The 13,509-nt window shown below is 31.5% G+C and overlaps 2 protein-coding genes across 2 annotated transcripts; one reads left to right on the top strand and one right to left on the bottom strand.

The window, feature by feature from the left end:
• Nucleotides 1-449: 449 nt before the first annotated feature.
• On the top strand, nucleotides 450-8,460 carry LOC145102272 (transmembrane E3 ubiquitin-protein ligase FLY1-like). The gene is made up of 15 exons (XM_079039655.1): nucleotides 450-1,052; nucleotides 1,608-1,680; nucleotides 1,925-2,052; nucleotides 2,634-2,749; nucleotides 2,864-2,924; nucleotides 3,099-3,165; nucleotides 3,248-3,325; nucleotides 3,439-3,596; nucleotides 4,343-4,402; nucleotides 4,504-4,597; nucleotides 5,254-5,421; nucleotides 5,534-5,862; nucleotides 6,616-6,732; nucleotides 7,075-7,216; nucleotides 8,183-8,460. Exons 1-14 carry the CDS (start codon nucleotides 930-932, stop codon nucleotides 7,174-7,176), a joined length of 1,674 nt encoding a protein of 557 aa, XP_078895781.1. The 5' UTR covers nucleotides 450-929; the 3' UTR covers nucleotides 7,177-7,216; nucleotides 8,183-8,460.
• A 149-nt stretch (nucleotides 8,461-8,609) lies between these two features.
• On the bottom strand, nucleotides 8,610-13,149 carry LOC145102273 (protein kinase and Mad3-BUB1-I domain-containing protein). Its single transcript, XM_079039656.1, has 14 exons — nucleotides 13,017-13,149; nucleotides 12,638-12,785; nucleotides 12,194-12,351; nucleotides 11,986-12,076; nucleotides 11,786-11,896; nucleotides 11,612-11,699; nucleotides 11,319-11,422; nucleotides 10,871-10,942; nucleotides 10,431-10,520; nucleotides 9,860-10,017; nucleotides 9,434-9,488; nucleotides 9,207-9,341; nucleotides 8,991-9,112; nucleotides 8,610-8,894 (listed from the first exon to the last, which is right to left on the bottom strand). The coding sequence occupies exons 1-14, from the start codon at nucleotides 13,085-13,087 to the stop codon at nucleotides 8,705-8,707; spliced, it is 1,593 nt and encodes a 530-aa protein (XP_078895782.1). The 5' UTR covers nucleotides 13,088-13,149; the 3' UTR covers nucleotides 8,610-8,704.
• Nucleotides 13,150-13,509: the final 360 nt, after the last annotated feature.

Here is a 13,509-nt window from a genome sequence, read left to right as displayed (position 1 = left end):
ATCTGATGAATCTGTGAACTAGACACAAATCAAAGAAATACTCAACTCTGAGAAAAATGTCAATTCAACACCGAACCTCTTATTTTCGGTAACAATAGTGTTTTTGAACACTTTTACAAGTTAAATGGTGTAATGTACAAGAAAAAAATTAATAATATATTATGAAAAAAAATAAAAACTTTGTTACCATTCTTAAGTCATTTTTCCAAATTAAAATTTCAATATTTTATACATATCCAAATTTCACATATAAATTCTTATATAAAAATTCAATGTCCAAAATTTGAAAAACTTGCTATCAAAAGTCTATTCAGAAAATCAAATATCCAAAACTATTCTTAAATACATATCTTTTTAAACACTTCTCAACCCAAATGTCAATTTCATCGAAATTGTTGATTAGTCCATACTCTATCATCTTCAATGTTGGGGTGGACTCAATTTTCATTTTCATTGCACCTTGAATTCTTGAAATAACCTCCACCGCAATTATCTACAGTGAATAACAACTTCCTGGTACCCACCACACCATAGTTAGTACCCCGTCTTACTTTTTGAGTAAACAAAGAAAAGAAACAAGAACATCAGCACCCAACTACTCTTTCATAATATCATTCTAATTTCTACAGTCTTGGTGATATATTTTAGACAAATGGGTTTTTTCTGGTTCTCAAATTGACTTCTGAATTTCTTTCTTGTTGAAACAACCACTTTATTTATGTTCAATCGGTTGTTAAGCTCTCGTTTTCCTTCCTCAATCGGTAGTTTAGGGCTGTTGTTGACTCCACTCGAAGCAACGATATCTTTCACTCTTCCTTCAGAGCTATATCTATGTTTCGGTTGTGAGAATTTCTTCTTCCACTTCGCCCGATTGTAATTTAGCTGAGTCGTGATTGGGTAATTTTGTGATCAGAGAAGACTTGGGGTTTATGGGGTTGAAGGTGAAAGAATTTAGGGTTTTCTTCGGGTTGTTGTGGTTTGTCCTGTCAATTTTTCAGCCGGTTGCAGGATTAAGACCTCTCAGGGAGAGAGCTCGTTCATGGGGTGATGAGGTTAGTTTCTACCAATATTGTTGATTTTATATCTTGCATATAATTCCTTTTACACTTAGTTTTATGTTAACCAGACTTACAAGTTCTATTAATTTACATGAAGATTGAACTTTGCTATTCTTCTTAATTTTCTTTGTGAACTTTGAAATGAGTATGTCTGTTGAATCTTTTGAGGAAAATTTTCCCGCTACATTGCAATTTAGGGAAAGTGCTAGAGAGAAAAATGCTGAAGTAGTAGACTAGATACCTCAAGATATAAATGGGAACATTCTTTTTGAGTCTAGATGTAAGGAATGTAGCACTTAATGAGAACATTCTTTTTGACTTAATGCACAAAGAACGACTTAATAGAAATTCCACATTGTTGGGATAAAACATGATTTTGAGATACCAAATGGGTGTTTATTTTTTTACTTAATGCAAAAAGAGTAACTCAATAGAGAAAGTCAGAGGTCTGTAGTGTAAATTACTTATTTATAACTGGGACTCTTGATGACAAAAAAAAGAGCTCTAAGTTTGAGTAAAGTCTGATTAAAACCTGTATGCTTCTTTCAGTGGCTTGTTGCAAGGAAAGATGAGAATGAAGTGGGCCCATTCTCTGCATGGAATATAACTGGGACATACAGAGGTCTGTAAATTAGTTATGATATTTGGTTGTTATCACCTTGTTACTGCTATTAATGGTCTGGATAAAACTTTTTTTTTTCTGCTCTTGATCTCTCTTGTATGTGCAAAAGACGTGAATGCCCTCTTACCTTCCTTTTCTAGGTTCCAAGATCTTAAGAAACTATTTCTGTTTTTTTGTGTTAATTCACTCTGTAATTGTTTTTGGAAATGATGTTGTGGTTTTTTGGGTTGTGTAATAATGTCAGGAGCTTGGAAATTCATCCAGTCTTCAAATACCTCTTCCAGGTTTCCAGATTTTAAGAAATCAAGTGGAAATTCTGTATTGGAGTTGATGACTAGGCCAACTAAAATAAATGGTGTACATTATGTTCAGGTAAGGTGTTAATAACTCTGATCATGTTGTCATTCAGTGCTTCATTGATAAAATGATCAAAAAGTATTTGAGAAAATAACAGCACACTTAGAAAAAATGGAAAGAAAAAATAACTTTTTCTTTTAGCAAATCTGTAAAAAGTTAGGATTTAATGGAGAAAGCCTTACTTCCTGATTTTTTTCTCTATAAAGTCATCATTATTTCTGCATTAAATAAAAAAAATAAAAATAAACACACATATAACTTATATAACTTACCAAATCGGTTCCTGTCCTCTTGAAGTCCATCAAGTCAAAAAGAACAATAATTTCTTGACTTAATGGGAAAGGACTTAATCTGTTAAGCTATAGATGAGTGTTTCTTTTTGAATTAATGCAGAAAGAATAACCTAATCTTTTACAAATTTACCCTCATGTGTGTTTTTTTCTGAAGTGTCTTTTTATCTGGATAAAGAAAGAATAAGGAAACACAGATGTGTGTTTATATATCTGTATGCATTACTTGAATTGAAAGATGTTTGCTTGGATTTGAAAAAGTGTGATTATAAAATAATAGTATTTTCTAATTATGATTTATGACAGGGTGTAATGATTTTCCATGATGTGTTTGATAATGAGCCAGAAGTTGGTCGTGTCCAAATTAGGGTAGAAGGGGTTTACATATGGCCATTCAGACAACTTCGAATGGTAGCTAACAGGTATTAAATATCTTCAGATTATCTTATTTGTTATACAACTTCATATTTAAAATATGTTGATGGAATATCTTTATGAGATTAAATAAATACATGTACAATAATTTTGACTTACAGTGGAAGAGAGGGAGAGTTTGGTCAAGAAGAGGATTATATATTATCCAACCCCTACCACTTGGTAATCCTTATTGCATCTTCATATTATAATACTATATCTGTATTTGTTCTTTCTGTATAATGTGAAAAAAGAAACACCCCTATATAATAAGTAAAAAAGAAATCACATTGTTAGTTTCTTAAATTTTAATTGTAAATTGATGTTACTAACCTTGCATCTTTAATGTCTTCTCAGCTTGGAGTTTTCTCATCACAAGTATTTCAGGAGTCCCCACGAGATAAGATCTGGAAGAGCAAACAATGTAGTTTTTCCTCCCACACTTTTTGTATTATTTCTTTTTCTTTAATTAAGTTTAATGTAATTATCTAAAATTGTTCTTTCAGCCCCAATTACTGACATGGACAAGCATTGTAATGTTGAAATCTCTGCTCAAATTTCTCGTGTCTCATCCACCCAAAGTGGTACTCCCATCTCTATACTCTCAAATCTTTTCTCTCAACTTTATTTTTCTTCAATATACAACATTTTATATATGTATATATATTGAAGCCATTTTGATTTGTTTTTGTGGTAGATGGAGAGCATGATCGTTATTACTTGGAAGGGTTAATGGAGAGCCCTTCTGCTGATGATGATGGAGATTGCTTCTCACCCATGTTAATGAATGCTACTTCAGTCAACATTGAGGTTTACTATAACAAAGCAGTGAATTACACTTTAATGGTGACCTTTGTATCCTTCAAGTCATCCCTCCCCTGTTGATTTTAAATAAATTGATGCTAGATAAAATATTTTGAAATGAAGTAGTAGATGCATCTTGCACTTTACTTGGATGGGTGGTGTTTCTTTTTGACTTAATGGGGACATTGCTTATTCTATTAAGCTATTACATGGGTTTTCTGTTTGACTTAATGCGTAAAGCATGACTTGACAGAAAGTCAACTTTCCCCGTTTATTTACTCCCAACTTCTTACAAATTTGTCCCATTAAGTGCTCTGTATGGATGACATGTTGAACAGATAAATGATGTATGAACAAATGCTGCTTCTTTTTTGGACTAAATATACCGTCTAAATGAATAATGGGATGAACATTTTACCCTTGTGTATGGATATTGGTGTTAAATAACAAATTTACTGTCTATTTTATATAACTGTTATAAATTGCAGCAAATAAAACTTTCTGAAATTGTTAAACAAAAAGTATTTGATATAGATTCAATTAGTTGAATCCCAAAATCGGGTAAGTTACATGTGCATGCTTCTTTTTACTTAATGCAGATCGAAGTCAACTTAATAGAGAAAGTAGGAAAGGCTCCAATCCATTATTGTCCTAACTTTTTACAAATTTGCCCTCACTTATTTTTCTCGTCCATTTCTACAAGCGTGGTGTCATTGAAACATCAATGTTATTAGTCTTTATCAATTGTGAATGATCAACTGCTTTATTGTTTCTCCTTAACCTTTTTGGGGTATCAGATTTCTTTTCTTCAGGTTCTTCTATTAATTCGGCAAATGGAGCATAGTAATACACAGTCTGTAAGATCTTGCCCAATAAATTGTACTTGTACATTAATATTCAAATAAATTAAAGATAATTATTTCTTTGAGAAGATGAGATATTCTAAAATCTCCTGCAGGGTGCTGCAAAAGTATCGATTTTGATGATTGGACAGCAGGCTATCATGGATGCTTATCTTTGTCTTTTACATTTGACTGCAGGGATATTAGTTGGTAAGAATAAGAATAAGATATATACTTCTATTTGTGGTTTATTTATCAACAACATTACCATTGTGTTGATTATTTTATAATTTATATGATAGGATAAAATACACAAAAGAACTTCTGCTTTCACCATTCTATCCATTTAGCCACTTAACTACTTTTTCTAATGACCGAACCATTATACTTTTTTTTTGACAGTTTAAAAAAAAAAACAATTTCCCAGGTTACCTGTTGGGGCAATGTAGAAACAAACACCATTTTATTGATCTAGGCATTAAACTATTACTTTGTTTTATCGGTTTAGCTAGTATATACTAATCATAAAAAAATAATAATAGTGCAGTGGCTAATTGGATAACATGATGAAAGTACATAATTTGTACTTTGACTAATCTACCCAACTATGACAGTGAAACTGCTTTGTGTTTCAAATACATTGTTATCATTCGGTAGTCATTTCAAAGTACAATTCTGCAATATGAAAAGAAAAAATTTTAAGTAGAATTCTATAATAAACAAACAAGTAAAAGCACAATGCTATTTCCTGCATTGAACCCCTACTATTTATCCTCCATAGACACATTTTTCAATTTTCTATTGCTTATGGACATGTGATGAGTTTGTGTTTTTTTTTTTGGGGGGGGGGGGGGGGGGGGTTGCAGAGTCGCTATTTAATGCTTTTGCTACAGCTGCATTTTTTAAGTTTGTGGTGTTCTCCATCTTTGAGATGAGGTATCTTCTTGCCATATGGAAGGCAGGTAGATCTGCAAATAATGGAGAGGGTTGGGAAGCTATGAGGCGTGAACTTTCAGTTCTTTACAGTCGATTCTGTAAGTTTTATAAATCATCATCTTCTCTGTTTGTTTTATTTGATTAAAAGTTTAAATTTACATATTTGCCCATTATCATTTTCATTGTTCTAAAGATGTATTTATTTTGCAGATGGAATCCTTTTAGGTGGAATTTTGATAATGTATGAGTTCCATAGATATCTAAGGCCGATACTTCTTGTTTTACATTCGTTTTGGATTCCACAAATTGTCACTAACATTGTGAGTGATTCAAGAAAACCGTTGCATCCTCATTATATAATTGGAATGTCTTTGACTCGGCTTGCAATTCCACTCTATGTGTTTGGGTGTCCTCATAACTTCATGCGAATTGAACCCGATAAAAACTGGTGTATCACTTTGGGTCTTCTTGTCAGTTTCCAGGCTGCAGTTCTCATTCTACAACACTATCTTGGATCCAGATGCTTTATTCCTCGCCAGGTTTTTTTTCTTTTATTTAACAAAATACTAAAAGGGCGTGTTTGCTTGGAATCCGAGATTCCATTCTACAACACTATCTTGGATCTTGATGCTTTGAGATTCCAATTCCTTCCATTCCTCACAGACATAAATGTTGCCATAAGGTGGTGTTTGGTAAGACGGAATCCAATGGTTTGACCATTAGAATTCGAAATAAAAAAAAAAAATTGTTTGTTGAACTTGAAAGAATGTTATTCCTTGGTAAGGGGGTGTCTTTTTATTTTTCCATTATGGAGTGGAATGAAAAGTTGGAATATAAACCATTTTTATCTATGTAATTTTGAAGAACATACCTTTCTTTATAATTTCATGATTTTAGTTGGATTAAAGTTTTGTTTTCTAAAAATAACTAGAAAATATTTTCTTTTTGTTGTAATCAATTTTGGGGTTTCATGAGCTTTCATTAAGTTTAAATTTTTGTTATTATAAATAAAAAGGTTCATTAACTATAAGTCTATAATTAGAAAAATGTGTAGTGTGTAGAGTTAAAACTACACATTGTTTCTACATATAACATAAACAAAATTCATTCCATTCCTAGAGTCCAACCATCATGAGATGTGTTATGACTCATTTTATTACCTTGCTTATTTCAACCCATTCCATTCCGTTCCTTCATCATTCCATTCCATCCAACCAAGCAAACCCTTTTTTGACTTAATTGTCTTTGCTTTGACCAACTCTGATCTTGTAAATTTTGATGTATTAATGCAGATTTTGCCCGAGAAATATTGTTATTTTAGAAAAGTTGATCAGGATTCGACTCATGCTACCGATTGTGTCATTTGCATGACTGCTATTGATCTGACTCAGAATTCAAATGATTGCATGGTATTTAATGGAAAATAAAATATAGAGGACAATTTCAACTCATTTTTCATTAATTTGTATATTCTAGCATCCTACTTTTATTTCTTCGTATTACAACATTCTACATTGAAAATATACACAGATATAGCAATGTATATTTCAAAGTACAAAGTGTTGATATGAAAAACTTTGAAAATGCAATGCTATTATAATAGAAAGAAATAAAAGTAGGATGCAATGACTATTTTTCTTGCATTTAGGCCTGGCCTACATTTAATTGGTGGTAAAATTTCAAAATTTATGTAAATAGGAAATGGAAACTGCTTTATCTATTTTAATGATAATGATTTACTTTTGATATAGGTTACTCCATGTGATCATTTTTTCCACTCGGGATGTTTACAAAGATGGATGGATATAAAAATGGAGTGCCCAACATGTCGACGTTCACTTCCACCTGCTTAAAATTTTATAATATGGACATATCATTACCACTCTGCTCATGGTACTTTGCTCTTTTTACTTTTTACTAATATAATTCTTTTACAAATGCTATAACTGAAAAACGAAAATAGGATGCTATAAACCACTAATAAATGAAAGTGAATGGCCATTCTTGCATTTAGCCCTATCATATTTGTATTTAACTGCCTCTGTCTCATGAAAGTTGCAACATTTGATCTGCAATGTAATTAGGAATATATGCTACTATTTGGCAAATATCTAAAATGTCATTCAATAAAGAGAAAATAAATAAATCTTACTGATAAACATATGAATGCATATCTATTTAAAATTTTAAACTACTATGCTTGTTTGACATTAAGAGGTCAAGGGTTAAATGCAAGAAATAGCATTTATTTGTTTGTTAGAGTTTTGTACCTTAAAAAATCTATCCAATTATAGAAATGTCATCCTATTTATTAACAAAGCAATTATTATAAATGCCATAATTGGGTAAAATTTTCAAAGTACAATGCTGTAATAGAAAAAGATGAAAGTAACATTCTACAATACACACAAATAAATAAAAGTATGTTATTTTTTGCATTTAGCCCTGTTATTCTACATTTTGATTGGGACATTTCATACACCATTTTTTTCTTCCTGTTTGTGTATTGTTATGACCAAAGTGCTTATTAAATTCATATACATTTGAAACTTAGATGTACCATTTTTGACAGTGGAAAGTCAAAAGCTAACTGCAGAAAGGGCAATGTACTTTTTATAGAATCATACTTTCATTTCTTATTAAAACATTACACTGCTATAAACTGGATAGATTCTCCAAAGTATAATGCCTTCGTAAGAAAAAAATTAAAATTATGATTTTGTATTTTGAAAAAATATATCAAGTTATAGCAATGTCATCCGAATACAAAGCAATTTTTACAGTATACAAATAAATGGAAGTAAAGTTGTATTTCTTGTAAACCGAATTGTATTATTCACCATGTACTTTTGACTGCAGGTTGATCATGGATGTTGAATTGCAGTCGAGAGGATATTAGCCAAAAGTGGACTTTTGTAGAATGTAAAAAAAAAGGGTGAGGGGCAGGCTGCATAAAAACTGTATATTGTACATTATGTAACTCATTTCAAAGCTTCCCGAATTTATTCCTCACAAATATTGACCTGAGAAACCACATTCCAAGCTACTAATTTGTACGAATGTTTATTAAGATCAGATGTATATACAAATGTACACATTGGAAATAACTTTAGTGTCTTGATTTTGTATCTTTTGAATATCTGTTTGTGGTTTAAGTTGACATTATTCAGTATGTATGGGTAACAAATTGTAAGTATATTGTTATTATGTGTTACATAAACTACATTGCTTATACTGAGAAAAAGAGAAATGTTGGTATTACATGCAGTTTGTTTGGAAAAAGATGTTAACAAGCATTTAACCTTTTTTTTTTTAATTTTAAATAAATACAAATACCCATATGATTTAGTGATAGTTTTAAAGATACAATGTGGTTGCCAACTAAGATGAACACATTGAAATCCTTTGCTTTGCTAATGATTGCTTTAGTTGTTTTATCAACTGAGGGTTTGAGCACATGTAGTCTTGAAATGATGTCTTTAAGTTTCCTAATATCTTCAAATGCTCCTCTTCTGGATCATGGTTAAGCAAATCCTCAAATAGTTTCTTCCAAAGTTCCACTTTTTGGTATCTGTAAAAAACAATAACCAATAACAAAAGCTCGTGAAAATATAGCAACCTTCTTTCAACATCATAAACAACAAATGTCTAGAAATTTTTTTTTTACCGTTTGAAAGGCAATTTAGGTTGATATGAAAAGCCACCATCTTGAGATGCTTTCTTCTCTATCTCCATATATGAATTATGAAGCATCATATGAACAATCACACAAAGCCCATAAGTATCAACCTACCAAAAAACTCAAACAACAAAATTAAGTCAAGAATTTTTTTTTTTTTTTTTTTTGTTGTGGATAATTACAGATGAATTGAGATATTTTTACCTGATATGTCCATGGTTTATTCTCTTGCATTTGAATACAACGGAAACCAGAAGTTCTACAATCTCCATTGAACTTTGTCTTGTTGGGAAATAAGTGCATGTCTATTCCTCTACCCCAGTCAACAAGGCAAAGTCCCTACCAAATGGAATTAACAATTATAATAAAACAAAATAGTGTTTAATACAATTTATAAATATTTATCCAAAATGTGAAATATATATGCTAACCTGTTCACGCCAAGGACCACTTCTGGTGCGAAAACCATCTTCTGTTAGATTGTCCCTGCAAACACATTGTAATTCCAATCCTTAGGAATTGGCTGGAATCGGAATCCAATTCCATTTCATTAACGCTTTTGGATGCAAATTCACAAAATCCTACGAGTGATGGAATTCTTCAGCATAAACTCATGGACTTCAATTCCAATCCTCCGACATTTGTATATACAATTTACTTTTTGTTCAAATATAGTTGTAAAAAGTTTTGTGAACAACAAGTTAATAAAAGGGTAATTCAAATATTTTTACAAGTATTTAGAAGACTTTCATGAGCAAACTCAATAAAGGGCAATTCTGTCATTTGTGGAATGGAATTGAACAACTACTTGCGGAAAAAAAAACAACTAATATTGTAGAACTTGTTTTAGTTATTACCTAGCATTGCGCATCAAGAGATTATCAGGTTTGAAATCACCATGAATAATACCATTAGCATGCAAACTTTGAAGCATGGAGAGCATCTCAATTGTGTAATGTATACACAAAACTTCATCCATGGAGGCACCCGTACACACATTGGTATTAATGGCATCCTACACAATTTCCTCAGTAATTATTAAATGCATGAAATACCAATTTACTTTCTTTGTTTTTCGTTTTACATTTACTATTATAGCAATGTTTGAAAAATCTACCTAATTATAGCAATGTCATCCACATTGCGATAATTGGGAAGATTCTCCACATGCATTGTACCTTGAAAAATCTTCTCAATTATAGTAATGTCATCCAAATACAAAACAATTTTTAATGCTATATTTAGGTGTATTTTTTTAAGGACAATGTCCTAATAAGAGAGTTTGAAAGTACAAAAACTCAAAGTAAAATGATGTAATAGAAAAAAATGAATGTAAGATGCTATAATATGCACAAATGAAAATACATTGCTGTTCCTTGCATTTAACCCTGCAAAAGGGATATAAACTACAGAATTTTTTAAACTCACCTGAAGCGTTCCATGAGATAAAAAATCTGAAACAAGAATGCTGTAGTCTGAATAGAGGTGCAATTTATGAGCATATCCAAAAGACAATCTCTGTAAAGAATAACTGAAGTTAAGCAGCAGTTGCTTACCCAAATGATAAATAAAGATGGTTAAACACAACATACTTTCATTAGTTTGTTTATTATAACATCCTACTTCCATTTTTTTCCTAATACAACATTATATTTTAAAAAATCTAACCAATTATAACAATATCATCCAAATGCAAAGCAGTTTTCACTGCTATAATTGGGTAGATTTTTCAAAATATAATGTCTTAATGAGAAAAAAATTGAAAGTAAGAAAAAAAGTAACAGAAGTAAGATGCTATAACACACAAACAAATCAGAGTATATTGCTATTTGCATTTACTCATAAATAATAAGAAAATGAGCATGTACTTCATTTTCTGGAATCCTCTTATCAAGTTGGCGATACATGTGGAATTCCCATGGGAATGGAGGCTTTTGAATCTGCAAGAGTTTTAAATGTTAGAAATCAATCCTCAAAGTCTAGTTATGAAAAAAAAAAATTAACTACTGTATGGATAAATGCATGAAATAGCTATGTACTTTTATTTATTTGTTTATTGTATCATCCTACTTTCATTTCTTTCTATTATATCATTGTATTTTCAACTTTTTTCTTGTCAAGGCATTGTACTTTTAACTTTTTCTTATTACAGCATTGAAAATTGCTTTGTGTTTAAATGACATTGCTATAACTTGGTAGATTTTTTTAAGTACAATGTTGTAATAGGAAGAAATTAAAGTACGATACTATAATAAACAAATACATGAAAGTACATTGCTATTTCTTGCAATTAACCAGATCAATATATTCAACAACCTTCAAAGCAACAATATCATCTGCATTATTGTTGATAGATGCCTTGTATACTTGTGCAAATCCACCCTTACCAGCACATCCCTTGATTTGATATTTCTTTCCACCTGTGAGAGGATTATCACCATCAATTACAAAGACAAGAATCTCTCTAAGGTTGTGTTTGATTTGTGGAATCCGATAGAGTAGGAATTCAAGATTCCATTATGTGGTGTATTTGGTTGCCAAATGGAGGGAATTCAATTCCGGTGGAATCCTTCAAAGCCGATTTTTGATGTAAGCAAAAGTAACATTACCTATCTCAATAACCTTATTCCTAGCTGACTTCAGCAAAGATGATAATGCCACTTTCCCTGAATAACATTTATTACTTGCATGGTATCCCTGATAAATGTAAAAAATGGCTAGTGAAAAGAAATCCAGTGCTTATAGGTTATAACATCCAACAATGAATGACCAAAGTTTCTTACTGTGTATTTTGATATTTGAGCATTCATCTTTTGCAATAGATTGTTGAGAGTAGAGATTGACCATGGATTCATACAATTTGAACCACTGTTAAGTGGGGATCCTCCATCCACCTTCAAATAACCATATTTGAAGAGCAAACTCATAATATAAAGAAAAAAGAAAAGAGAAAAAACTGTTTCAAGCATCATATCATAGATACCTTCTTATGTGAACAAGCATCTATTATTGCTTGCATTCTCTCAAGAAAATAGGTATGTGCCTTCTTCAACTTCTCTATTGGTTCAGCATTTCTATAAAAAAACCATTACGAGAGAATAATAATTTAACTTTAAATTATAAAAAATTATAACCCCTTGGTCATAAGATTAGACATAGATATGATATAAAGAGGAGAAGATTGTAAGGACCTTGAAATGCCTGACTGATACACTAAATGAGCCTCATTCATCATTCCCTTTGCTTCCAAGAACAATGCATAAGACTCATATAGCAAAGCTTTATCCAAACAAATTTTAAGCTGTTCAATTTCCCTGAAAACAGCCTCGTAGTTTGGACTAAAATCCATCTGCAAACACAAAAGCGCTTTTTTTGTTTTATTACAGAGAACTTTTTCTGTGATGATAAATGAATGTCTTACCCACAAATTATTCCGAGTTAGAAACTACACTAAGCTTTATAAAGGGCAATGCAGATAGATAAATAAAAAATCCAGGGTTAATTTGTTCATATACACTGCTTAAATTTTGTATGTCAAAGTGATGCCTTGACCTCAAGCAATAAACTATATCACTTCATTTGGAGCTAATGTAGTGCATCCATATAGACAGAGAAAAAGAGGGAAACGAGATTACATATATGAGCCAAATCTTGAGAAATCTGATATCGTTTCGATATTCTGAACCATGCTTAAAGGTTTTGATGCAGTGAGATACAAGTTCGTATACATCCGCCCCATCATTTTGGGATAAATCCAACTTGTCTAGGGCTGCTTTAATCGACCTATCAGGGCAAAGTAAAAAAAAAAACACAGAAACTGAGTTGTCTGTGAAAAAGGTAGAGCGAAACATATCATTTTCATTTACAATAAATTTCCAGCATCCGTGAATCAAGTGTGTTACGAGATTTTGGTTGGTTTACATAAACTGGGGGTTGTTTCAAGCAATTTTCTTTTCCGAAGTAGCCTCTAAATTGACGTGGAAGGAGTAGTAAGCTAAAAGAGATGCGAGTTACCAGAGATGTGGTAAAAGAGGATCTTCCCTGTAGACGGCACCGTTCGCCGGAGCTCTGGAAGTGACTGCCATATGATTCGCCGAAGATGTTGAAAAGAGTGAAAATCCTAAGGGGCGCGGAAATGAATAATTGAATGAAAATATTCAAAAAACGTGCATAAGAAACATTATTATGATTATTATTTAATTGAATGAAATTTTAAAACGAAATTAAGAAAATGACAATTTTTGAACAAAGAATCCAATAATGACTCAGGAGGTTAATCAATTATTGAGTTTGTTCATATTTTATCATTTTTTTTTATCCAATATACTATTGAACTTGTTGTTTGTGTTTACCATAACCTTTTTGATCGACTATCACATGTGATAGCTGGTCATTAAGGATTATGATGAACACAAACAACAAGTTCGATGATATATTGGGTACAAAAAAAGAACCAAATGTAAGCAAAATCAACAATTGGTTACCTCATGAGACATTTTTCCCACAA

The sequence above is a fragment of the Lactuca serriola genome, chromosome 4, assembly GCF_051521515.1.
Source record: "Lactuca serriola cultivar US96UC23 chromosome 4, Lser_US96UC23_V15, whole genome shotgun sequence".
Taxonomy (NCBI): domain Eukaryota; kingdom Viridiplantae; phylum Streptophyta; class Magnoliopsida; order Asterales; family Asteraceae; genus Lactuca; species Lactuca serriola.
This window is presented reverse-complemented; position numbering and strand designations above follow the sequence as displayed.

Excerpts from the sequence above, each read along its gene's own strand:
- LOC145102272 (XM_079039655.1), top strand. The coding sequence starts at position 930 with ATGGGGTTGAAGGTGAAAGAATTTAGGGTTTTCTTCGGGTTGTTGTGG. Across the intron at positions 3,597-4,342 it reads ACACTTTAATGGTGACCTTT|ATTTCTTTTCTTCAGGTTCT; the intron begins GTATCCTTCAAG and ends TTGGGGTATCAG. Across the intron at positions 4,598-5,253 it reads GACTGCAGGGATATTAGTTG|AGTCGCTATTTAATGCTTTT; the intron begins GTAAGAATAAGA and ends GGGGGGTTGCAG.
- LOC145102273 (XM_079039656.1), bottom strand. The coding sequence starts at position 13,087 with ATGGCAGTCACTTCCAGAGCTCCGGCGAACGGTGCCGTCTACAGGGAA. Across the intron at positions 9,342-9,433 it reads GTGGTCCTTGGCGTGAACAG|GGACTTTGCCTTGTTGACTG; the intron begins GTTAGCATATAT and ends TCCATTTGGTAG. Across the intron at positions 8,895-8,990 it reads CCTAAATTGCCTTTCAAACG|ATACCAAAAAGTGGAACTTT; the intron begins GTAAAAAAAAAA and ends TGTTTTTTACAG.